The following is a 26,579-nucleotide window of genomic DNA, read 5'->3' on the forward strand; positions in this document are numbered from 1 at the left end:
CCCGTTTTTCTGGGTGGCCACAAGCAGCCAGCAAGCCTCCTGCATTGCCAAGGCCTGAGTGTCATTCCAAGTGCTGTTTTATTCATTTTGGAGTTGGCGAGGAGCCGGCTCCTCCAAGTGTGGGGAATGGAGTCTGCTTCCGGCCCTTGGCGTGCTGGCAGTTTGGCTGCTCTGGCTGCTCTGGCCCCTCTGCGCAGTGATGGGGGGTTAAAGGGTGTGAAATGGGGTGTCCCGGGAACATGAGGGGCGTTGCTGCCAACACTTGCCCTCAGATCTGACCCCCTGTGCAGCCAGCAGGGGCCTCAGGCAGGACATGACAGACCCCCGGGGAGGTCTTCAGGCCCTGACTTTCATCAGGGACCTGCCCCTCCCACTCCCTGCCTGGTCTTTTTCAGTTCAAACTTCCAGCGCTGTCCTCCCCTCCCATACACGCACGATGCGTGTGTGTGAGTGTTTTAATTTTTACTCTTGGCAGAAGTTAAGACACAAAATGGATTTGGAAGGAGATGAAACCAGTCTGGGTGTATGTTGGGCAGCAGCAGCCCCATTCCTGGAGTGGGAGGGCCAAAGAGAGGGGAGGGGCTGGGTGGGACCCAAGTCGCTGAGGTGGGGGTGGGGAGCTGTCTTCTCCCCAGTAGGGATCCAGCTGAAAATCCAGCTCCTCGGGGAAGGAAGGCCAGCAGCTGGGGGCGGAGCTGGTAGCCCTTTGGGATGTCCGGTTCCAGTGATAGCCGGGCCTTCTGATGCTATCTGGTGTTAAGTGGACAGGGGACCCCCTGGACAGCCAACACCTGTTTTACTTCTTGGTGGTCTGTGAGCCCCTGCAGACTGCTCTGGTTTTGTTAAGGAAATCTCAGGTGGCTTTCAGGTTTTGATGTGCAAGCCTTAAAATGCGCATATGCTTTGGAAACTTCTAGGCTCCTGCTCACCTGCTGGAAGTTGGTGGCCCCAGACAGCAGGGGTGGCTCCCCCAGGGACCTGTTTGAGTCTTTCCTTTGCTGCTGTGGAGCCTGTCTTGGCCTCCAAAGAGCGTTCTCTTTGCAGTAGTGGCCGCCTCTTGGGTTTTAATTTTTATGGGAAGAGGAGAAAAACAGGGATCAAATAGTCCAGAAGATATCTGGGGGAATCTAAGAGAAGCTTTGAGAAAATGTCTCATTCTTTAAAGTCAATGTGTGAAATGAAAAAAAAATAGCTTTAAAAATGACAAGAATCTCTTTAAGATATTACAGTCAGGAACATTTTAATGCAAATTCTCAGTTCCAGTCATGGTATCCATGCACTCAGGGCGTTTCTGGTAGATGCTCCTCATCAGAATGACCTCCGGGCCCATGGCAGATGCACCCAATGCTTTCTGACCTGGCTACACATTACAGTTTCCAGGAGAGAGTTAAAAATTACAGACTGATTGATGTCTGGGCCCTACCTCCAGAGGGTCTACCTTAATTTGCCTGAGGGGCTGCCCAAGTGTTGGTGAGTTTTCGAGTCCCCAGCTGATTCTTCCATGCAGCCAGAGTTGGGAACCTACCTTGTAATGCTTGTTTAAGAACAGAAGGAAGATGAGAGAGGCCGGATTCAGAAGTGGGGGAATTTTATTGTCTCTCATACATGATGGTGCATATAACTTGGAGCCAGACTCAAAGTGCCGCTGCCAACTTTTGGATGGGGTGTAAGCCTTCAGACCTCGCCGGACTCTGGGTGGGGTGGGCACAGCACATCTTCAGGAGTGCATTGTGGGACTCGCCAACCCAACGCTCCCAGAAACATGATAAGCTGGTGCACGACTCCATCTCAGACTGTTTTATTTTTTTCCCAGCCTTTTTCAGCTCCTTTGTTAGAAAACAGTTCCTCGTGTATCCACTTAAACCGCTCAAGGACAGCACAGCCCACAGGCAGAGGAAGCAGGTTAGCCCTGTAGGCCTTGTGTCCTTTTCTTGAGCAAGATGCTTAATCTCTCTAAGCTTCAATGTCTGCGTCTGTAAAATGGGGATGACAGCTCTACCTACTCCACAGAGTTTTTAGAGGTTAGACAAGACAACACATGCACATTGTCTCACACACAGTAACTAACAGGTGGTCAAGTGCTTTTCTTCATTTTATGCTATGATTGATTATTTTTTCTAATAGGAAATTTGCCTTAGTCTCATATTGTAACAAAACCTGGTATGTTAACAGTCACTAAATCTCAGTGACTTTTAATTCCATTTATAGCTCAGTTGAATTACGATATCAGTAATTTAGCAGGACAAAAGGCAGTCTGTAAATGTCAACACACCCAACATGATAATTTCAGCAAACTAAGTACTTGATGGATATTTTATACATCTGACTAAAAAAAGCAATTTGATTTCTGAAAGTTAGTAACAGAATATTAAATGTTTTCATTTTTTTTCCCAAAACACTTGACCCTATTGTGTATAAACTGCAAAACCCTGGGATTAGGGGAGGTGTCCTCAATAAACCGAAGGAGTGGAGTGCTGGGGAGAGACACATGAAAATGTTTAGATGGGACAGTGGACAAAGAGTGACATCTTTCGGCCCAAGGGGTCTTTGGGAAATAACACCTCCACACCCATGGGAAGTTAAAATAGTGTGTGATGACATCATAATATTTGGGAGCAGCTTGTAAAAAAAATTTGCCTTTTTAATGACAAAAGTGATAGTATACCCCACTGACTATTTCTGAAGTGTTTAATGTAAAAAGTGCAAATCTCCTAATCTTCAGGTATAATTGTCGTTAACATTTATCTCTTGATATTTTCCTGTGACAATCCAAATAACTATGTACCACATATTTTTATGTAATTTTTTATTTACAAAAATGGGATTGTGCTGTTTTACAAATTGCTTTTGGGATATTCTCCAGGAACCTCTTAGACCAACATTTCCCAAAGTGTATTTGACGAAATTCCCCTCACTAATGGTCCTCAGGGAAGAAAGAGCAGTGCGGTCGTGAAGTCCAGGCCTGTGGTTGTGAAGTCCAGGCCTGCGGTTAAGTGACTCAGGCTTCAGTGCATGTCCTGCCCCCCGTCAGTGATTCATGGTGCGTAGTAGCATATTAAAGGTTCGGAAAAGGCCTGCTGTAAATAAACCTAATTAGCTTTTCTTAACATGGCATTTCCTTAAATTATTTTCGCTAGCACATTTTAACATGCATGGGTTTTTAGAAGCTCTGTTTTAGGCATTCCTCACTGATCTCCCTTCCACCTACTTCCCCTTCTCTATCTGTAACCTCGTGGGGTAGGCAGGAAAAAAAAGCCCATGTATCTATGTAATCAACAAATACTTCTTGCATTCCTACTATGTGCCAAGCACTGTGATAGGAGAGATGTCGGGGTACAGTAACTAGTGAGATGACAGGCGCTCTGGCCTCGAAGACTTGCTGCTTCCCTGAGGCACAGTGCTGGTGTTAGTCGCACCGCACCGGGAGGGATTGCGCCTGGGAGGGGCAGAGCCTCGGCAGGGATCCTCTGCAGCTTCTGCAGCTGCTGGAGCCAAAGCACAGCAGCTCCTGCTCCTTCTGGGTGGACGTATCCCCACCCCTCTGCTCCTGACCCTCCTCCCCAGGTCTTTCCAAGCCCCCACACTTGGCTCTGCTATAAATAGCGGTGCCTGACCCAGCTGGCAAGATGCCACGTGTTTGTTTTCTCTGCCTGTGCCAGCCTCGCACCGAGGCCACGGTGCTTCACAAGTTGGGGGCAGCTAACAGGATTTGGGGGCTTCCCGCAGAAGGCAGGGACTGACAGGCAGACTGGAACATGCTTCGGGTTTCAAATTGGTATTTATTTTAAGTTTTAGTTGGTTTAAAAGAGCTTTGTAATTGAGAAAGCTTTGGGAGAGTTGGGGACAGAATGTGTATATTCAGGGGTCAGGGAGGTGGTGAAGAGAGTGTGTTTGTATGAGGTCAGATGGGAAAGAAAGTAAACTGTCAGGACTCTACAGCACACTCACCAGCTGGAGCTGGGGTTGGTAGCTGTGAGCGCACGTGTGCGTGCCCTTGCGCGTGAGCATGTGTCTGTGTTTAGACGTAGTGAGAGCACGCGCCTGGACCGGGAAGCCTGGGGAGGCTTGAGTGCCCAGGTCGGGGTGCTGGCCCTGAGGTGTTGCTGCCTGTCCTCCTACCTCTTCTGTTGAAATGCTGAGGATGCATCTGCAACAAGGGTCACACTAACGATGGTACAGTGCTCCTAACAGTTACCCCAAAGAGAGCTGTTCAGACTCAATGAGCTGCTCTGATTTATTGAACAGCTGCTGTACCAGTCACTGCTCTAGGTCAGCGGGTTTCAGCCGGCATGCCACAAGCATTTTTAAAACACGCAATACCTGACTGTTTAGTCAGGGGCCCTGACCTCTCTTCCCTTAGAGTGTCAATAGAAAAAAATGGCAATAGCCAACACAACAGTAGCCCTCCAGTATGAATGAATCAAAATTATACCTATTTTTTGTAAGATTGGCAAAACATATATTTTTTGGTGTGTCCCAGAATTTTAGTAAATAGTTTGTGTGTCACGAGATGGAAAAGGTTGAAAGTCACTGCTGTAGATGATTTACTGGTGTAATCTGTTTTTCCTTCGACACCCCTGTGTGAGATAGATTTCGTTGTCCTCTGACAAAGTGGCTCCACCTCAAGTTTAGGGCAAGGGCTTATTCCTGGCAGGACCATCTAGGAGAGACATTGTCCCCGTCACAGTGCAGTCAGATGCCAGCTACAGAGCGGTCGGTAGCTTCTGATCTGTCATCTTCAGCAATTCAGTCATTTTACCTCAAGGCTTAGCTTTTCATTTGAAGGCTTCAGATTTTTTGCCAGCGTGCATGAGCCTGTTGGGGGTGGGGTACGGTGGGGTGGGGTGTGTGTGTGTGTGTGTGTGTGTGTGTTTGTTGGGGTTGGAGGCAGTTTTGCCTGACATTGGCTCGAATCAGCCCCAGAACCAGACAGGCCAGGAAGCAGCAGCCTGATCTCCATCCATCCCGAGCCACAGAACCTGAGATGGTTTTGAGTCACGTGGAGAGCTGGGTGTGGGCCTGGTGCCATTGGTAGCTCGATCACCCTGAGGAAGGAGCACAGAAAAGGGCTGCAGGTGACAGCTTAACTGGAATTGGTCATTATGTTACCTCATAGAGTAAATAAAAATAAGCCTTTTAACCCCTAAAGTGTCCAAAATGCCCCTCTCATACTAAGGAAAAGCTCTCTCTTGACTATGTGACTACAGTTCTCTCTCTTCTCTCCCGTGACCTTCCACCTTTGTGCCTCAGGTCTTTCTTGATTCACTCAACAGGTGTTCGCCGAATTACTCAGAACTGTGTTAGAGCTGATGGTGCCCTTGTGATCATTGCTGTTCCTGATTCCTGAGGCCTTTGGCCTAGCAGTTCTGTGACCTGTAAATAATTTGTGTGATGGTGCTTCCACGGGGGCAGTGCAGGACTCTCGGGGGATGAGAGCTGGGCCCTGACCACTGCCTCACAGAGTGCAGGTGCTGGGGTGCCTGCCTACTGAAAGAAGCCCGTTTGTTCAGTGCCTACTTCTCTTCTCATTCTTCCCCACCCGCCTCATGCTTGGGGGCCACAGAGGCCTGCCTGCCTTCTCCCCTGAATAAGAACCCAAGCCAGACCTTGGAAGGAGGTAGGAGTGGAGATAGAAGACACATTACCTTCTGCTCAAGTTCTGCTTTGCAGTAGAAGCACCCCTGGGGTTCATAGATCCATACTTCAAGGACTGAATAGAATTAATTAGGCTTGGAAATGATTTTGAAGGTAGATCTTCACAGCATATTGAGTATCTACCAGGTGTCCAGGAGAGAGACTTGTAAACAAATAAGTTACTATATAGTGAGAAGTGGCAGTGACAAAGCTGAGGCCTGAGAAGTCCTCAGAGGCTTCCACTACCTCCAGGCCTTTTCCTGCCTCGGCTGTGTGCTGTGATGAAGTTCCCAGACTTCGCTAGCAGTGAACACACGTGACAGAAAGGGGAATGCTTTTAGGACTTGTGAAAGGGGCTACGCTGGAGGAAGGACTTGTGTTGAGCAGGGCCTGAGTGTGCACATGTGAGTGTGCTCAAGTGGTCTGGTTTCTTGCCTGTACTTGGTAAAATCTGCAGTTATCTTTGACTCTGATCTGTTCTTGAGGCGATGCTGCATTTTAATTCTGGTGTAATAACAAGATGTTGTCAAAGCTAAATGTTGACGAGGTTCCAAGTCCTCCAAGGATGAGAGACTGTGCCTTGTTTTTCTTCATATCCCCTCTGCCTGCTGCACGTGCACGGCACCTGTCCTGTTTCTGGATGGTCTGAGGGAAATGCCTTTCCTTTGGTCGTGTGTGTTGCAGACAGAGACTCCTGCTACCCAGCATGATACATCTGACTCTGCTTGTTGCTTTCAGCGGGCACCGTCAGGTGGTCAGCGTCCCAGCCCCCTTCCCCTGAGCCTGCTTATGACAGTAAGGTTTGCGTTCACACACGGATCGCTCGCTCATCAGAGGGGGTCGGTTTTCCCTCATCCCGAGAGACAGGACCTTCGGCCGTTTGAGATCTGCCCTACGTGCCGCGCAGGTCCGGGTCAGGTTTGTTTCTATCCCTTGTCTGTGCTGCCTACCCAGGCTCTAATCGGCTCCTTTTACATTGGATCTTTTGTTAACTGTGAGCATCAGAATGCTTGGAAGTGGACGCTCCTGTTTCCTTTGTGGTCACCGTATTACTGCGTCACTTCGTTGCTTGCTGCTGTGGAGGTGGCCCTGGCCATGGGCTGTGACTAGAAGAAACAGGTGAGTGGAAAAAGCCCGAGGGTTTGTTGCGACTTTGTGTGCTCACTGACGACGTCAGAGGCGAGCTGCTCTCTGGGGCAGGCAGTGAGGGTCACAGAGGGGGTAGGGGTGTGTTTTCCTTCCTGGAAAACTTTATAGTTTCTTGTCCCAACTGACCTACAGTTTGATGGGGATCTTTCCGCTTTCTCTCTGGACAATTAGAGGCACTAAGGAGGGATTACTCTTATTATCCTCTCAGGAGAATGTGGACAGGGCATCAGTGGGGTGGGAGGTGGTGGTAGGGAGAGGTTTTTGGCTTAAGTGACATAAATGTTGAGTCGTGTTGGGTGGAAATGGAGAGACTGGACACCAGTCTTGCCACACACTTGGGAACACTGCAGCGCTCCCCGCAGAGCTCCTGTCCCACGGGCTGTTGCGAGCTTCTGTAAAGCACTGCGTAAGATGTAGGTGTTACTGCTTTTTTTTTTCAACAAAGAACATTTTCTTGAACGTTTGATGCATGTGTGTAGGGCAACAAAGCCAGGCAATTGCTTAATTTCGTACAGTTTATAAGGAACAGTGAACCAGAGAGATGATATCAAATGTGTCTGGAGTTGTTAAAATGCAACATGTCTTTCAGTCTCAAGGGACATTAATGTAAAAGCCCACCAGGTGGCAATGCCCCGGTATGAGGTTAGACCTCAGGTGAACGGCTATTAGTAAAGTTCCATGGTACCCGTTGCCCCAAGTTATTGCATGATTGCTACATGTAATCTTTACTCATTTAAGGGGCTCTGCAAAACAGGTGCTATCATTCTCGTTTTACAGAGAGTAAACCGAGGCTCAGCTTCAGTAACTCGCCTGCAGCTGCCTCCCAGCACAGGTGCGAGCGGCAGAGCTCGCACGCAGACCCTGGGCTTGGGGGTTTAGTGCCCGGTCTGCTGAGTTCCAACGGTGTCACTTAGTGCAGAACTACGTCTTTAACAAAAATGGAACTGTGTCCTCAAATCCTTACGTGGTGAAGCATCCAGAAGGGTTTTCATAAGCTCTTTCCCTATCTGTAAAGTTCAGGCAGTAACACTTCCTGGGTCTCGAAGATGACGAGTAACAATGTATACGAAGTCCACAGCACTGGGCTTGCAACACAGGAGGAGCTCACTTAGTTGCCTTTTTGACACCTCTGCTCTCATCCCTCCTACCCTCCCCTGCTCTCTCCACAGGCCTGCACCCATCCTTCCCTTCTCACTCGACAGCTTCCTCGTTTCTCCATCTCCCGCCACTCACTGCCCACCTCCTTCCGCCCTGATCTCAAGCTCAGGCCCGTGCTGGTCAGGCGACAGCTGATCCTTAATCCTGGGACAATCCTAGAGTAGACTGCCTGCAGTCTGGTGGCTGCAGTGTCAAGCTTAGTTGCATGCTTGTTTTGGGAGAAGACATGAGAAGGAAAATGAAGAAGGTCCTTGGGTGAAACGTCACATCATAGGAGCGTCGGCAGGCACCCTGACTTCGGTCCTTCCCTCCAAGGCTGCCTGTACTCAACTAGGGGCCATTTGGTTTTGAAAAATAAAGGCCACAGTTATAGTCATATCCTTCTAGACCTTCACTTCCTGGTTCCACCACTGATAACAGTGTCTCTACGTGTCCCTCCCGTATGTCCACGGGTCAGATTAACATTCCTTCGCCAGCCCAAATTTCTAACATGAACAGACCCTTCCATTCATCAGATGTTGGCTGAGCCCGCACGACGTGCCAAGGCTTTTCTCGTTGCCAGGGTTGGCACATCCTGGCCTTCAGGAAGCTTATCTTCTGGGGTAAGTGGGGAGAGATCAGAGCATACTACAGACAGACGCAACATCAAATCCGTAAATCACTGGAAATGTTGGCATAGGTATGCAAAGCGCTGTGGAAACGGGTGAGGAACAGTCCCTGGAGCATCTGAGTTCCCCTGATGGGAGGAAAAAAGGAGAAGACGATGGTTCTGGTAGAAGGAAGGAAGGTGGGAAAATGCCGTTTGTCAGATTTTAGGGCTTGTGGGAGGAAGACGTGGGGAAGGTGGGCTCCAGCCCAGTTACGAGGACCCTGGAAAGAGTTTGAACTTTATTTAATCATGCTTAGTCGAGGAGTAATCAAAGGTGGGTCTGTTAGCTGGTTTGCTTGTTTGTTTTTGACTGACCTCAAAAGGGGGAAAAATTTACTCATAATTCTTTCACATTTTCAAATCAGCTGCTTTTTATTTGTTTCATATTCTTACTAGGTCTCAGTCAACAGCTTACAGGCTTTTTGCAAAATGAGATCTATGGGTTTTTCCTTAACATCTTTTAAACACTTTTCATGTTGCTACTTGATCTTTATAATTATCAGTTTAATGGCTGCTTAATGGTTCGATTATTATGTCATAATTTACTTAAGGGCGTATGGTAGAAGGAAAAGACAGGGGTTTAAAGTCAAGTGGACCCGGTTCAAATCCTGACTCTGATTTACCGTCTGTGTGACCTTGGACAAAATATCGAGTCACTCTGAGCTTTAATTTCCTCATTTATAAAATGAGTTGATCATACACCTACCTGACAAGGTCATTGTGAGAATTGCATCACATTAAATGAATTGTGGATTGTGCCTTGTGGAAGGTGCTTGCTCAGTGAATGGGAGCTGTCCATCTTCAGTATTCACTGCCATTGAGCTTGATATTGTATAGAGAAGGCAGGCGGTGACGTGGAGGCTGACTAGGTGGGGCGAGGAGAGTCCGGGAGCCAGTTTGAGGGCCCCAGACCTGCGCTGCCCAGCACAGTAGCCACCAGCTCTGTGGCTGCCAAGCCCCTGAAATGTGGCTCGTCTGAACTGGGATGTGTGGTGAATACAAAACAAACACCACATTTAAAAGACTTAGTATAAAACAAAATACAAGATACCTCATTACCAATTTTTGTATTTTGTGTTGAAATGATAATATTTTCGATGTATTGTGTTAAAATATATTATTAGAATTATTTTCACTTGTGTTTTCATTGTGGCTACTATAGATTTTTTGATGATACAGGCAGCTGGCCTTGTGTTTCTCTGGATGCTGATGCCAGAGTCAGCGTCCCCAGGACGGACCCAGTCCTGGGGTGGGGAATCAGGGAGAGCCAGAGGCAAGATTGAGCCCAAGTCTAGGCAGCTGATTGGGAGGTGCATATCAACATAGTTTTAGGGAAGACAGGAGTAGATGAGTTCAAGTGTGTGTTTTTATAAACAGGTCATGAGGGGGTATTCTCTGAGCAGCGAAATGAAAGGCAAGCATTTGGTCTAGACCAGAGGAGCTGTCCCTGCCTTCCTGAAGAGTTGGCCATTCTGGCTTTCACCACGTCACCCACTTCCGTGCTCAGATAACCGACCACAGTGCTCACTGCCGGGAAGGCCGGGGAGCTCTTGGCTGCTCTGCTGCAGGACTGGCTCACAGTGGAGCTCCGTGTCCCCACCACTCCTTTGTGGGGGACTCCTAACACACGCAATATGCTGGCGTCACAACAGATGGGACTAGGGGTACATAAAAAAGTAGAAGTTGGAGGGGACACCCCTCCCTTCTGCAGAGAGGGTACGCGCTGTCAGTCCTGCGAGTCCCTGCCCAGTTGTCTGTCTTCGTCAGCTCTGGTTTGGAAGAGGCATCACTGCTTTGATGGGTCGCTAATGGATGTATTGGGTTGGCAAAAAAAAAGTCTGTTTAGTTTTTTCCAAAAAATAGACACATTTTTCATTTTCACCAGTAACTTTATTGACTTGGATATTTTGAGTATGTTGGCTATCTCCGCTATTGGCTTCTAGTGGGTAGAGGCCAGGGTTGCTGCTAAACATCTTCCAATGCATGAAACAGCCCCACAGAAAAGAATTACTTGGCCAAAATGTCAATAGTACCAAGAAACTTCACAAACCACTTTTGACACCTTCTTCATACATTGCGCAAATCTTTTTGCATTTCAGTTACATTTTTACCTTTCTTGAAATAGTAAAGCATAGTACTCCGAAAATGTTGTGTATCTTCTTCCATCTTTGATATTAAAATGACTGCACAAAAGTTCACCAGTTTTGATAAGGTTTTTTTTCAAATGCAGGCTGATATGACAGCTGTCACAATACATTCTAGCAAAATTGTTTCGAATGAAATTAAAGACAGCTAAGTGCTGCTAGAGACATCATCCGGAGAAAACCTAATGAACGTTTTGGCCAATCCAATAAATGGGCAGGGTGCTGAGGCGGGTTTCTGGGTGGTGTTTCAGGTAACAAAATACTGTTTACATTTTAGAGCCAGGAGTTGAAATTGTGCCCGGCCCTTGAAAATCCATTGCACCATCTCCCGCAGGATTGTTTGGATATAGAGCCTTAAGCGTCCAGATAAAAAGAGAAGCAAAGAAATTACAAGAACTTTCATATACTCTTCTACAGTCGATTCCCCCTGGGTTGAGCGTGGGGAACCACAGATTTATGATGCATCCCCGTGAGGTAAAAAACAAGGAAAGTAGAACGTCACGTTTGAAAGGCGAAAACCAAACCGCAACAAGGACCAGCTCTGCCTTGGGTTGAGCAGTTTCATCCGTCTTAGCCTACCTGGCTTTGGCGTAGGACACGGCAGATAACAGAAGGCCTCTGTGACAGATACTGGTGTCACAAAGACAGGACACCATCTTGCTGCTAAAGCCGTTGCCACCCATTTGAACCCTGATGGTAGTTATCAGCTGGGTAGAGTTTCAAGCTCCTGGCCAGCAGTAGTAAAACTATAGGAGCATGTATATGATGTGTTCATTCAGAAACCATCTATTGGGCTCGGCCTATGTACTAGACACCATGCGTGTGTAGTACACCCAGGGCACTGCTAGTACTTCAACTGGAAGAGTCTATGCATGTTTTTATAGCTTTTATTTCTACCTTGATTTTAAATTTGTGATGTTTACAGTCACAGAATGAATAGCTTTGTTTCACAACTTAGGAACCTGATTATTCTTTGAGGAGTTCTTTAGTATCTCAGTTACCAATTTTACTTTTTCTGAGAAGTCGGGGGAAATGTGCCCCACACCCTTCCCACATTTTCTGCCCTTTTTCCCTTCTGAGCTTGGGGAAAGAGCACCTCTGACCTCAGGGAGCCCCATGTCCCACTTCTGGCAGATCCACTCATGACAAGGCTTCATCTGCCGGGCAGCCCACTCACTCCATGCAGAGGCCCCATGTGCCCATGGCTCGGCTGTGGCAGACCACAGCTGTCATGGCTTCCTCAGCCATGCCCATCAGCCACAGGAGGAATAGGGCCCCAACCTCGCAGGCTGGTGTGTCTTCTGCCCCTTCAGGAATTTAAGTCTAAAGTGGTTTCATTTCATTGACCTGTGACTTCCCAGGGCAACTGAAGAGCTGGGAACTGGCCATTGGCCTGACACCTGGGGAGGAAGATGTCACTGGCTTTTGTGACCTTACATTGACTGGGAGTAGGTATGGAGTGGTGCTGGGACGGCTCAACAGAGGTGGCTGAATAAACATGAAGGTGTCTGTGCTCCCCGATGGCCCACGCCCACCTGCCACACTCCCTTCCACGGACACACAGACTTGAGGCCCGGCACACCTGCACACACATAGAGAGAGCCACACGCTCCCTCCCATGAGCCAGTGTGCACCCCACTCTGCTCTCCTGGGAGCTCCCACCTCTCACCTCTCCCCTCCAGCCTGAACCCCAGCCCAATGCCACCATCACCTTCCTCACTCCTAACCCCCAGATTCGACCTTTCTGCTAGCCCAGGCCTCTCCAGGTTACTGCTCTCTGCATACCTGGTCCTTTTGAAAGGAAGAAGAAGAGAAAGAGGGAGGAAAAACAGAAAGGAAGAGGGAAACAGAAGAATGAAACCACGGAAGGGGCAGTGGTGCCCTGAGCTATCTCACTGCATTACAATGAGTATGGACTCTATTAAGCTCCGTTCTGCCTGTTAGTGTTTCCCGGGGCAACACAGCCCCCATATGGCAAGCATGCAGCAGATTAGGGTAGGCCCCTGGGCCTCATTGAAGGCCGGGGTCTTGACTGGCAGTTGAACCCCCTACCCACCTCCCCCTATGCCTCACACTTGACACTGCCTGTGTTTATCTAAAGCAAGGGAGGGGGGGCATTTGGAAGGTTTTTGTCCTCTCTGAGAGAAGGGGAGAGGAGGCTGGAGGCAGGGTGGGGAGGGGGAGGGTGGGGGGAAGGCAGTGGAGGTGGGATGGAGAGGGGACAGGCAGGAGGGAAGGCTTCATAAATATTCAAGAGGAGCATGAATGGAGAGAGAAATAAAGCAGATGGAATTCGTGTTAAAGAACAGCACAATCACCCTGTTTTGAGCCCTCCAAAAACAAAACAAAAAAAAAAGAAAGAAAAAGAAAGGAAAGGGAATGGCCTTCTAGGAGCGTAGGAGCTGCGTTTATCCAATTAGCAGGGTTGTCAAACTGAATTTATGTGGAATGGGGTGGGGGATTGAGGAGGGCTGCAGAAGAAAGGAAGTGGTTTTCCTTTTCTCTCAGTTCTTTTTTTCCAGTTTAGCAATAAAGGTTTGTGGTTCCCCCACCCCCAGTAGGTTTCTTTAAAAAATCTCTTTAAAGAAATGAGGCTATTTTCAGGCAGAGGTATGTGTAACAAAAAAAGGAGACTCCTCAGTAACTTCTTCCTCCAGTGGTGGAGGTGGGGGAAGATGAGATGTGCCCGGTGGGCGAATCAAGAAATTAGGCCTTCCCTTTCCTCTGGGGGGGGGGGGATTCCCCAGAGCCAAGGGGCTGTGTCCAGGCCCCTCTGCCCACCCCGCCGCCATTTGTGTTTGTTAGAAGTGTGTTCTAAATATTGGGCTCCGTGATAATGACAAGCCCAGGTTTTGCTAATCTATTCCCTTCTCAAAAACCATCAGTAGTTCCCACCTGCCTGTGGTATGTATTTCAAGCTCTTTTTCCCTACTTTCCCACTGTGGGACCCATCCTCATATTCCTCCCTTTTCTCCTTTCATTCTCCCAGGATAGTCTCCAGAGTGGGGCACAAGTTCCTGAAGGGGAAATACAGCGTCCATTGGAACACTGGAAGAAACTATCAGAGACTCTCTTAATGTTTATTTCTTTCTAGAAAAGGAATAGGAGAGAAATGAAGCTTTCCCAGTGTGTAAGATCGGGAGTGACAGAGGCACCTCAGTCCGCGTGCCTGGCAGTGGTACGCCACAGCAGCACCCGGCGGTCTCCGCTGCGTGGGGGGCTTGGCCGTGGGACCTCTCTGCCTCTCATTCACTCCTCAGCTTTCCTGTTCTCTGTTAAGTGGATTTACAGATTATATTATTTAGTTTTAACTAAATTACCTCTCACAAAAGGACAAGTGGCTTAAAGAGATGGTTACAAAGAAACTGGGTTGTGGAGTGTGCTGGAATCCAAGCACACGCAGACAGGGAGAAAACAGCAGAGCTGACCCTTGTCAGGCCACATTAGGAAGTAAAAACAATGATGATGGAATCACATCTGATGAGAAGTCCCCAAAATAATTAACATTCACACAGACTATTTGAAAGAGATTACATCCGTGTTGTTAGTGATGAACCTAACCCTAAATAGGCACCCAGTGTTAGCTTAATGATATTACAAAACAACCATGATTAACAAGCCATTAAAATATGGTTTCACTTTTATCTCCTTTTTCCACTTTAGTTCAGCAGTACACACATTTAATTTATAAATACATTCACATGCATAGGGAATATTTGCCCGCAATGTTTTATTCGTGAGAGCAAGATCTGAAAAATTAGACTCCTGCTCAATATCAGCAGCCAAATTGCTCAATGTGTCCCCTTCCAAATTCCTGTGTTCCCTCCTTCCTGCAGTGCGTTTGTCTCCTTACACATGCACATTCCAGAAGGCCCAGCTCCAAACCCTGGATCCAGAAAACCTTTCCTGAACACATACTCTCCTCGCTCTGCTCTCATTTGCCATTTCGAGTTTGTGACTGAACTGGTGATCAGTGAAGGTTTTAGAGGGAGACATTAACATGAGAGTAATCCCCAAACTTCGGTGGTTTCATGCAACAAAGGTTTATGTCTTCTCCCAGCATAGATGGTGCTGCCTTGGCACTGGAGAAGCAGCTGCAGTGGAAGCAGCTCTCTAGTTCTCTAGCTCTAAACTGCCTTGCTCTGGAAGGGACACTGTGACTTTCTCTCTTCCACCTCATTGGCGGTGCTAGTGCATGGCCCTAGGCTAAAGGCGGAGGAGACTGGGAAACAAGGAGCTTATGGGCATCTGCTGAGCACTAGCTGGCTGATGACCCACGTTTTGCTTTAAGCTTCTCAGGACTGAATCCATTTTCTATGAAGTAGTGGCTTGTATACTTATATGTAGTAGATTGCAGTAATATTTTCTTTCTTCCCAATAGTAATAAAATGAAAATACACAGTTTTTAAAAAGAAGACTCACACACAAAATTTGGATAAAGAATAAGCTAGACATCTGTTTAGAGGCTGGCTCATACTTAAGAACATAAAAGCAATAGTTATTCTCCCTTGTTTGATATCAGAGTGGTCTGGGTCAATGTTCTAGACACTAGTCTAGAACTGTGTCGTCCAATGTAAGTGAGCTGTCACTCTGGGCCAGGCAGTTAAGAGCTAGAAAACTAGCCTTATGTGGCCACTTAAATTTAAATTAAAAAGGCAATTCCTCAGACACATTAGCTATAGTTTAAGGATTTAATAGCCACAAGTAGCTAGTGACTACCCAGCATTTTGGACAGCATGAATATAGAATGTCTTCATCATGGCAGGAAATTCATTGAGGAGTTTGGGGGAAGAACAGCAAGAGAGTGTTAGTGTTAGATTAGGGTAAAAATGGTGAAAGAGTGAAAGTGACCATACAGAAAGTTCCTGTAACAGACAATGATCCAGGTAACATTATTTTTATGCACAAGATAGTAATAAAAAACACTGCAAACTGAGTTCTAAAAGTTTCTAGCAGCTGGGTAACCCGACCCCTGGGAGGCAGTGTCAGGACCGTGGAAAGAGCGCTGGACTAGGAGTCAGACCCAACTTGTACCCCAAAGTCTCCCTTCTTGATTAGCTGGAAGACCTTCTGCAAATCACTCTCTTTTCTCATTGATAACACTCAATACCCATTAGGCATTATTCTAAGATATTATTTTATTTTCTCTAAGGGTCCCTCCTAATTTAAGAGGCTTGCCTTTAATTAGGTCTCTGGGTACAACTTTTTAAGTAAAAATGACCTTTTCAATCCCTCTCTTAAATTTGTCTCAACTCGCACATTCAGCCCTCCGAGAATGAAATTCACTTGCTTCACCACTGTCTCCCCCAGGGCCACTGCCCTGTGAGGGGTTCACTGCCCTCTTCCTTGAGGCCGGGGCAGCCAGCACTCCCTCCGCCACCTGGCACTGCCTTTTGGGGGGAACGCTCCTCTCCACCTTCAAAGGTAGTTGGGAAGGGTGAATTTCACTCTACAGAATCGGAAACGTGAAGAATGTCATGTAGGGTTAGAAATACTTCTTTTCTTATGGGCTAGCCCCTCCCAACCAATGGAACAAAGATTTGCCAGCTCTGCTTCTTGCCACTGAATGTTTTTAAAAAGTCTTTTCTATGCTCTCTGCTAGATCACACGCTCTCCTATTCAGCTCTGCTTTTTATGCTTCGAATTTCCTATGGTCATAGGCCATCTGAAGGGTGTGTTGTGTGTTTTAGATCATGGAGACTGCCCTTCTGAGGGAGCGGCAGGGGCCCAGGGGATCCGCGTGACCTGGGGCCCTTGTCTCTCTCACTTTTGCTCCAGCCAGTCAGCCGCCCTCTTGGGGGACATTGGAGCTGGCCATCCCCTGCCGATGGCCAACTCTCAGTTGTTTGTAATTTTCTGGCAAAATAAATACAGAGGCTATAATTTCTCATGCTTGTTCTCAACCTCAGAAGTATATTCTGTTGTTGTTGTTTCTGGAAAGGTTCAAAAATGTCTGCTTGGTGATTATTTCAGTGGGAACATGTATGTCAGCAGTTAGAATTTTCAGACAGGTCTTATGTTTCATGTCCAAATAGCTCTTTAAAAAGCAAGAAGCTAGACCTCAGGAATTGATGTTAAGCATTCATTTTTCTTTCTCTCTCTTTTTTTTTGTGACCTCTCTTCTTTTTCTGAGAAAATGCATAGAAAGTAAGAATCTTTGAAATGAGAAAGAAAATGGACATACTTTGCATTGCTGAGAAAAGTGACAGGACTTCCTGATGATGCTTTCACCCGACTTTGAACTTGGACCTGTTCATTTCACGATGCGGCACAGTCACACTGCCCGTGGTACTCCGGTTTAGCCTTACTTGCTCTTTTTTTTCTAAATCATCAAAGCAAAGTGCTCAGAAATCTGTATCTATGGAGTTATCTTTCTAGACCAAATTCCCTGGGTGACTCGGTCCAGGAGGTAACTAGTCACCCAGCTGTTCAATGAGGTGCGTCACAGCCACAGGGACCCCCGCCCAGCCTCATGTGTTTGTCACACTCCTCATTGGTGGAGGAAACCTCACAGTGTCCTGTGCTGGGGTCACTGAATGGTACCTGCTCATAAGTTTGTTGTGGGAATTAATGAGTTAACTCCTCTCTCCTGCTTTGGGGACCTGCTTCCTCTCACTCTCTCTCCCTCCCCAGCTACATTCTTTTCTCCTGGTTGCTTTTAAAAGCAGGATGGTGGCAGGCAGCAGCAGTGGGGTCTGTTTCCATTTTGAACCTTATAAATTACCGAGGCTGCAGAAGTAACAGGAATTGTTTGGCTGGTCCTTGTTAAGCAGGAGGGGGTCGGAGCTGAATTTCCTCAGTAAAACCTTTGTGGACTTTACAACCCAAACACCTCTGCAGCCACCCTGTGCTCAGATAAGAAACAGCCCTCCTGTCCCTCTGTCTGCTGGTATTCTTTTTCGCCCTTTATTACTGTGTATTCATTTTCTGTCTCCCTGCCTCTCTGCCTCCCAGGTCCCTCCCTTCCTCCCTCCCTCCCTCCCTCCCTTCCTCCTTTACTTCCCTCTTTTCTTCCTTCCTTGGGGCTGGAAAGGAGCAGGTGTGCACAGACTCCTTAAGAACTTGGGGAAACTGGAGGGCATCATGAACACTCAAGTTCCCTAAATTCCTGTAATTGGTAATCCATGCAGTATTCTAGATAGATGTTATTTCACTTGGGGGAAAGTAGACAGTTAAAACAAGTATCTGGAAAATTGAGGGGACACCAAAAGCTTGCTTTTTGGTATTGGTTTATACACATGTTAATGAACTTTTTTCCTAGAAATCACTGTTAAAATTCCTCACTGTTCCACATTACCCATAGTGCAACTCTGCCAGGCACCCACTGGGTGCAGAGCACTGATAGAAAATGTGTGAAAAGGCTGCTATTGTGGTTAAAAGCCCAGAGCTTTGGAATGAGCCCAACGAGGGTTCCATTCCAGGTCTGCAGTTACTCGAGCTAGAGCACGTTATCAGCCCCCAACATTCTCACCTGGGAGATGGGGCTAGCAGCCCCCACCTAACCGGGTTTTATGAAGACTAGAAGAATACCTCCTCCATAAGAGCTTAGCGAGAAACCTGTAGCGGTAGGAGCCTGTCCTACTGCCACGCCAAACACCCAGCCTCCAGCCCTTCCCAGCCACCCTCACATCCTTGGCAGATTTCCTTTATTTCACTTTGCTACTAACATGACCCACTGATTTACTGGATTGCCCCCAAAAGTGCAAAACCTCTCTATACTAAGAGGAAAATATGCTAACTTGTCAAGAAAGAACTTTTGAAAAGCTTCTTTGAAGTTTCTCTTTCACCTTTTATAGAAAATGTCCCCTTGTCCTTTCCCAGAGTGGCGGCGGAGTCTCTGACATTGAAGACACAGGCAGAGGGAGGGGTTAAAAATCGAAGGACAAGAACTCTTTCCTGGAAAACGGACTGACCGTCAGGCCGGTCCTCGACCTGGTGTGGAGGGTGCTTGCTGGCCAGAGTGAATGTGGCCCTCTCGTCTCTCGGCAGCCAGGTAAAAAGCCAAAGGGCCAACGGAGCTCGGAGAAGCCAGAGGTTTAGGCAAGCCCCTAGCACAAAGCTAGAGCCCTGAAGCCCCGCCCTCATCCCCCCACGTCAGCAGCGGTCCTGCAGGTAGCCGGAACTTCAGAGACTGGTGAGCACCACGCAGCACTCAGTTGCGTAGTTTAACTACTCCTCCTGACTTTTCAGTGGTGACTGTAAGTCTTTGAAAGAGTCACTGGTTAGATAACTGGTCCAGAAGAGTTAACAGTTTGAATGTATGTCACCCTCCTGCAAATTACTATTAATATTGACACCTGTGCATCATTCAGGACAGTGCATCCACTGCGTGGACTGTCGGCATGTTGCCTTCGCTGTCCCTGAAGCTCACTCGGCTGCCTCCCTGCCCAGTGGGCATGTTGCACACTTTCCTCACTGGCCCCATGTCTCTAAGCACAGCAGTGAAAAGCATGGAAGACAAATCTTGGTTTCAGCTGAGACAGAACTGTGCATTACAGTGCACACTTGTCTCTCGGTGATTTTGATGAATCTTTTAAGTGTTGTGGCTTAAAGGAAGCTTAAAGAATACTGTGGCAGTCAGCAAGAGGGTAGCTGGGAGCTGAGGCAGGTCAGCCGGGGCTGGAGGTGCAGCGGGGTCAGGTCGAGGGCCCCAGAGGAATGTTGTTCTGGGGCAGGGAGGCCACATGGTCTGTCGTCAAGAGTGCACATTTTGTAGAATTAAAAAAATGGCAGAATTCCTGCAGCAGGGGAGAGAGAAGGTGGGGGCCTTGGCTGATGTGTGGCTTTTGTTGTGTTTGTGGAGCTGGAGGTTACACACAGCTGAGGACAGTGGGTTGATTCTAAGAATAAAACAAAAAGTTCACAGAGATACAGGTACATGATTGGGGACAAGCAAAACCTGAGATCTTCGATGCACCTCTGAGGCTTCAGGACTCCCTCATTACTAACACCCCTAAACAGGGGTTCAGCTGCACTGTAAGGAGGGCAGTGCCGTACACACGGCCTGCACCAGTGGTGCGTCCGGCCTCCTGCAAACTAGTGGCAACAATGGCTTCATCTTTTTCTAGCTTCTGTGCTAGATATTCACCATCTCCCTGTGCCCTGTGCCCCTTGTCCTGTGGCTGCCGGTACCCTACCATCGTAAAATCACCCTCTAGTCCAAGGTGTGGGGGTTAACTTAGAAGAAGCTTCTTTTACATGAGAAAACAAGGGGGTCAGGGGACAAAGCCAGGCTCTGTGGCTTCCCTGTGGGCCTCCCAGGCCTTCTCACCACAGCCATTTCTCTCTCACGACAGAGTGGTGCAGGGGACTGCGGGATCTCTGTGAGTGACCCTGGTGGCTTATGGGACGTGGGCTTCGGACGCTCTGTAACACACCTTGCTGCATGGGATGATGACAGCTCGGGGAGGAAAGAGGCCTGAGGTCGTACTCACCTGCCTCCTCTTAGCCGCTGCAGGCTGCTTCGCCTACCTGGGTGAGTGCTGCCACCCTCCCTTTCTGAGCCTGCACCTCTCGGGGGACACTTCGCCCCCATGTCAAATGGCAGCAGTGTGCATTCTACCAGAACCCTTTCAGAAGCTTTCCTCCCCCCGCATTTCCAACAATGCTTCATTCCCACTGGCCTTCAGGGACATGCTTAGTAGTACAAGATGAGAAATGATCTCCACAACATCATATGGGTTATTCTGGGTATTTTAATCATTTCCAGTACATACCAGAGGTGGAGGAGGAGCAATAATAATAATAACTGCCTTTTACTGAGCATTTATTATATGAGATTATGGCAGGCAGTTTGCCTTGTTTCTAAGCTTCACAACAACCCTCTGAGACAGTATTATTAGCCCCATTTTACAGATAAAAAACTGAGACCCAGAAAGGCTAAAGTCACATGGCTCAGAGCCGTGGGGCTGGGACTCACACACAGGTGTGTCCGACTCCAGAGCCGGAGTGCTTGTCCGGGCGCAGGGGCAGGTTGGTGGGTGGGCCTGCGCACAGCCGAGTTCTTCAGAGAAAGATCAACTCCTCCGGGTTGTTCAGCTCCGAATGGCTGCCTGGGTTGCTGTGCTTCTCAAAAAGCCCCATTGTTGGATTCTTAAGAGTGTCACTTCATTGCTGTATCCTTCTTCTCTCTCCAGTTGAGGTCCCTCAGGTGACTGTCCAGCCTCCTTCCACCGTCCAGAAGCTCGGAGGAACTGTGATCCTGGGCTGTGTGGTGGAGCCCCCAGGCATGAACACCACCTGGCGCCTGAACGGGAAGGAGCTGAATGGTTCCGACGATGCTCTGGGTTTCCTCATCTCTCGTGGGACCCTCGTCATCACCGCCCTCAACAACCGCACCGTGGGACGGTACCAGTGTGTGGCCCGGATGCCTGCAGGGGCCGTGGCCAGCGTGCCAGCCACTGTGACATTAGCCAGTGAGTGCTGTCCCTTTGCTCCTGTGCCACGGTGCAGTCTCCCTTCTCTCCCATTCCCTCTCTTCTCCCCATAAAAGGGCTCCCGATCATTGAAATTTTAAATTGGAGTGTGGTAGCTGCCCAACGGTCCCAATGGTGGGAGGGCCACATGCCCTTGTGATGCCACTGTCTGAGTAGGGGACGTGGGTGTCTGGGGTGAGTGTCTAGAAAGAGGGGAACTTGACATGGTTGAACTATTTCTGTGGGCGCCAGAGCTGGGCCCTGCCACGTCTTTCTGCATGGTCACTCTGTGGTTTTAGGTGGGCGTGCCAGCTGCTCACTGTCCCCTCTGTCCTCTGCGCAGCAGTTGTGGTTGGAGCATTTACAGGGCTCTGTATGGTCTGAACAGAGCCTGCCCATCCCATTCCCTGTGAGGCGCAAGCGTATTACAAAGGCCTGGAATATAAAGAGTGGAACACAGTGAAAAGGAAACTGTGAGAGAAAGGCCTAAAGAGAAGAGAAACAAGGAAGGGATTCGGTGACATTTTGGTCCAAGGAGGCTGCCAGGAGAGGACTTCATGCCATTCTCATGTCTAACCACCACTTGGTCTGCCATGGCGCCCAGGCACAGCGCACACGCTACCCAATCTTCCACCCATTGTACATATGTCAAACGAGACTCAACTGATTGACTCAAATTCTGAAGGCTGGAGAGCAGTCCTGACACCCATCCTTGCAGGCTGAGTCTAGAGTTAGGGGGCTAAGAATCATCTCCCCTTCCCTGGATCTTAAAGTGTAGGGCATAGGGAAACGTGCCAAGACTAAGGGTGTTTGGATTTAAACTGTGAGATCTTCAGAGCTTGTCCCCCTGTGACTTAGTGGTGCCCCTTCTCTCTGACAGCCTTGCTTTGGGCTTCTGTGTCCCCACCATCATCGCCCTCCCTGTGGGGTGGCTCCAGGAGGTTGGTGGTCTTTAGGTTGTGGGTCATGCCTAAGGCAGCAGACTTCTGAAATGCTCCTCTGTCAAAGTCAGCCAGGGTCCCTGGGCTGTGAGGCCAGAGTCCTGAGAGGAGAGTGATGAGAGATGGGGAAGTGAGAAAGCCGGGGAGAAAAGACTCTTCTCTGTCCTCTGGTTCCCAGATCCCTGGAGGGACTCCACTGCATGGAAACGGTGATACAGCCCTGCCCTTTCCTCAGAGGAGGGAGGAAGGCAGGGTGGGGCCCCCTTTCCCCAGGGGGCCAGGTTGAGTCTGGGCTGCTACTTGGAGCCCCTCCAGCCATGAGAGCCACTTTGTGGCAGAAGGAGCACCCTCTGCATGCTGGGCCTCTGGGGGGCAGGCTAACAGCCGAGCCCTCCCCTGCAGCTGTGCTTGTGGGGTGAGTGGGGGACTCGGGAGACTTGGGTAAGGATGGGGGAGGATGCGGAAAGGTCATCCCTTCTTAAAAAGGTCAAGGTCAGAGCTCCATTTCCTACCATCATAGTCCTCTTTTATATATATATTTTTAAAGATTTTATTTATTTATTTTTAGAGAGGAAAGGGAGGTAGGGAGGGAGAGAGAGAGAGAGAGAGAGAAACATCAATGTGCGGTTGCTGGGGGTCATGACCTGCAACCCAGGCATGTACCCTGGCTGGGAATCGAACCTGCGACACTTTGGTTCGCAGCCCGCACTCAATCCACTGAGCTACGCCAGCCAGGGCTATATTTTTAAATTATGATTAAAATCACATTATAGAAAGTTTGGACTGTGTAGAAAACAGTGTTTTTCCTAAGCCCGCGTTGTCGTACAACCGCCATTGTCATTTTGCAGTCACCCTTCTGGTGCGTATCCATGCTCACGTGCTCATACTGTTGCAGTGGTGCTACTGAGTGTGTAGTTTTGACCCGTGTTCTCTTCCCTTGACACTGTATGATAAGCATTTTTCATGGGCCATTTGACCATTTTTACATTTTCTTTATTGAGTATAAAATGCATCCAGTAAAGCACATGCAGCATGCTAATGTTAAGTGGACGACCCGATGTGTTTTTCTTTTTTTTTTTTAAAGGAGTTTTAAATTTTTTTTTTAATATTTTATTTATTTATTTTTAGGGAGGGAAGGGAGGGAGTGGGAGAGAGAGAGAGAGAGAGAGAGAGATATCAATGTGCGGTTGCTGGGGGTTATGGCCTGCAACCCAGGAATGTACCCTGGCTGGGAATCGAACCTGGGACACTTTGGTTCCCAGCCCGCGCTCAATCCACTGAGCTACGCCAGCCAGGGCTAACCCGATGTGTTTTTCACGTGTGCACTCCAAGTAACCATTGTCCAGCAGGCTCCCTCATGCCCCTTTCTGGTTAGTCTGCCCCCATGCCCCACCAGAGCAGCAGCATCGTTACTCGTGGCCCTAGAATGTCCCCCGAGTGTCTCTACCATAATGTAGTGAACGCCTTTCCTGTTGCCAATGAGGTTGCTTCCAGTTGTTCATTACTACAAAGAAGATGTGCTTTTTTAGCAAAGTTTGGGCCTTTGAAGGGTAGTGCTGCTCATCTAGGAGGAGAGTGCATCTGCAAATGGTCTGCACATGTCTGTGAAGGCTCAGAAACTCATAACTGTTCATTTGGCCTAATTAGAAGCCAGCCCACACCTTTTATTGATTGGAGGAAGGGAGAGTTGGAGAGTGGAAGATTTATTTTGGAGCCCTCCTTTTACTTCAAGGTGTATCTGTGTGAGGAGAGACAATTTATAGCTTTATTTAAAAAAAAATTCCTGGCCACCTCTCTCTCTAGTGCTTGAAGGGATCTGCAGTTGGCAGTGAGGACAAAGGGAAGGGTTTGGTTGCAACACAAAAAGGCACAGTGAGAGAAGGGGCTTGTGCAGGAGCCAACCGAGTCCTGTTTGAAAGCCAAGAACTATTGGCTTGTCATTTAGACGTGAATCAGAAGTGAAATGTTTGGGCCTGACCAGGAGGACGGAGAGGTTCTGGAGACAGGCATGGAGGGGACAGACATCGGGAGACGGGCGTGGAGGGGCTGTGTCCTGGAGAGTGCAGTGCTGGCGGAGTGGGACTGCAGCCTCCAGACTTGGAGGAGGCAGCGGGCAGGCGGGAGAGGCGGGAAAAGGGGTGCTGTCTTTGGGTTAATGCCATGGGGCATTTGGCCCGGACTCAGCAGTTAGATTAAGTTTCCGAAAGCACATTCCTGAGCAGAATGGGAGCTGTGTTTTGCTGGTTGGCTGGTGTACGAGGGAGGCTGAGCAGGAGAAGGGATTACCAAAGGCATAGTCTGCATTTAGAGGCAAGGCTGGGCAGCGGCGTGCTGGTGTGCACGCACGCACGTACACCCCCACACTCAGCATGTGAGACTTCCTTTTCCTCTGGGGCCTCTTGTGCATGTGTTCAGATGTTTATCCTCAGACGAAAAAAATGTGCAGAGCGGCCTACCTGGAGAGACTGTGCCTCCTGCATCTTAATGAACTTCTTTTGATGATGGGGGCTAGGACGCAGCTGGAGGATTCAGGGTACAGAAGAGGCCTCCGGCAGAACTTTCCTGGTCCAGACCTCTTTACCCTGATGCTGGAGGGTGGGGGTTGCACTTAGACTTCATCCCTTCCTGGCGACATCAGCTTCTGGTCTTCAGATAAAACTGAACCACCCGAAGTGTCTCACCTCTGCACTCCTCCCCTGTACTCCAGGCTGCTCCGGCCAAGTGGGTAATGGCTGTCGTCACGTTCTATGGAGGTGCCTATCCCAGTCTCCTCTGCAGAGGACTTTGCTTTCCTGTTGAGCCTCAACTTTGTGGTAAATCTCTCCTGCCGCTACTGCCTAACTTTAGACCTCCTTATCTAATTCTTGCTTTTGGAAATGCTTGTGACTTCGATCTCCTTTATTCCTTTCGCCATTCTGTTCACAAGCGTTGGACCAGGAAGCCAAACGTGGCTCATATGTTCCCACTCTGTGCACCTGACCCAGCAGCAGACACTGCTGATGGACACCATGCCCCCTCTTCCTGGCCCCGACTCGGCCCGACTCAGCCTAGTACTCGCGCTCGCCCAGCGCAGTGGGTGCTCACAGCTGGGCACCGGAGGTGGTGTTCAAAGTACAAGCCATTGTTTCGCCCCTTACTTCCAGTAAGCTGCCATTGAGATAATTACTCCTATGTGATTCTTCATTTTTCCTAAAAGTTTTGAATTAATTCTCCCAATTATCCTATCATCCCTCAATTCCAGTTGACTTTGGAAATAAAATAGGTGGTCACTGGGTAGTAATACTGTATCTGGGAACTTTAGTCCTCAAGCCGATGTGGCGTCTTAAGCTGATGCTGATTTATTGGGGGGTGAACCTGGAACTCCGCCATGCGGGTCTTTCCGCACTCTGAGCGGCACACACTCCTGAGTCATCCTCTCTCTGCATCGGCCATTGGGTGAGACAGCTGACAGATGAGGAAGGAGTTCCCCTGGGAGGAAAGAACATAAGGTGACAAGGGCCTGTGTTACCACAATTTAACTCATGAATACAATGAAGAGCCAAACTGGTATAATGGAAAAAAACAAGGCACTGGAAAAAAAAAAAGATACCGGATTTAAGTTTTAACCCTGACACTTTGAGTTCATGTGGCTCTGAGCAAGTCACCTAATCTCCCAGATTGTCACAACTGTGGAATGAGCACAATAATCATGACAGCACGCTCATGGCTTTTTTTTTTTTTTGAGGACCAAATGAGAGAATACGTGATGGTAATATTTTTAAGCATTTTGTAAATTTCAGGCTTCATCCAGTCACCAATTTGGTCAACAAACATTTGTGGAGTGTTTTCTTGCAGGAGCCTCTGGGCCTGTGTCCGGCCCTGAGCTGCCCAACTCCATCCTGGGGACTGCCCTTTGGAAGACAGAGTTCAAGGGGTGGCAAAGCTCCCAGTCATGGCCAGGACCCAGAGAGAGGTCGGGCTCATTGGGAAGTGAGAACTAACCCACTTCCTGTGAATTTCTCTGTTGCCCACGTACACCTGTTCTCCAACCCTGTGTCCCATCTCCCAGCTGCCTTTCAGAGCAGCCCCGGGTGTCACTGCATTGTCGTCACCGGGGCCCACAGGGCTGCCGGTTTATGCCTTTCCTGGTCCACTGCGGCTCGTTCTTCCCGCCAGACGGTCACTGGTTTACACCGGCAGGCTGAGACAACCCTGGTCCTCGGGACGGTGAATTCCACTAACAGAAGCCATGCCTCCTGTTGTTCAGCTCCCCACAGCTCTGATTCCCATCAGATACTTCCTTAAGGTCTTCTAGGCTCTGACCTTGAATTAGAACAGGCCCTTAAGGACCCCTGTAAGCATTTCTTTCTTAAAATATCTCTAGCTTCCTTTGTCCCTGTTCTAGTCAGGGTTCTACAGAGAAGCAGAACCAAGTTTACATAAATATGTAGACAGGCAGGGAGAAAGAGGAACAGATTTATTTTAAAGAATTTGCTACCAGCCCTGGTCA

At 48.5% G+C, this 26,579-nt stretch overlaps 1 protein-coding gene across 6 annotated transcripts in view; it reads left to right on the plus strand.

Annotated features, from left to right (window-relative positions):
• Positions 1 to 26,579, plus strand: part of BOC (BOC cell adhesion associated, oncogene regulated) — a 72,264-nt gene that overhangs the window by 16,159 nt on the left and 29,526 nt on the right. For 5 of the 6 annotated variants that reach the window (XM_045851734.1, XM_045851733.1, XM_045851739.1 and 2 more), the window contains 3 exons: positions 18,556 to 18,727; positions 20,031 to 20,209; positions 20,871 to 21,149. In XM_045851734.1, the coding sequence (XP_045707690.1) occupies positions 20,125 to 20,209; positions 20,871 to 21,149 (364 nt within the window). In that variant the 5' untranslated portion in view covers positions 18,556 to 18,727; positions 20,031 to 20,124. Of the gene's footprint in view, positions 1 to 16,878; positions 17,023 to 18,555; positions 18,728 to 20,030; positions 20,210 to 20,870; positions 21,150 to 26,579 lie in introns of all 6 variants that reach the window. The other variant, XM_045851736.1, reaches the window with a different exon arrangement.

This window comes from Phyllostomus hastatus, unplaced genomic scaffold (assembly GCF_019186645.2).
Source record: "Phyllostomus hastatus isolate PE091 unplaced genomic scaffold, TTU_PhHast_1.1 phas_contig_86, whole genome shotgun sequence".
Taxonomy (NCBI): Eukaryota; Metazoa; Chordata; class Mammalia; order Chiroptera; family Phyllostomidae; genus Phyllostomus; species Phyllostomus hastatus.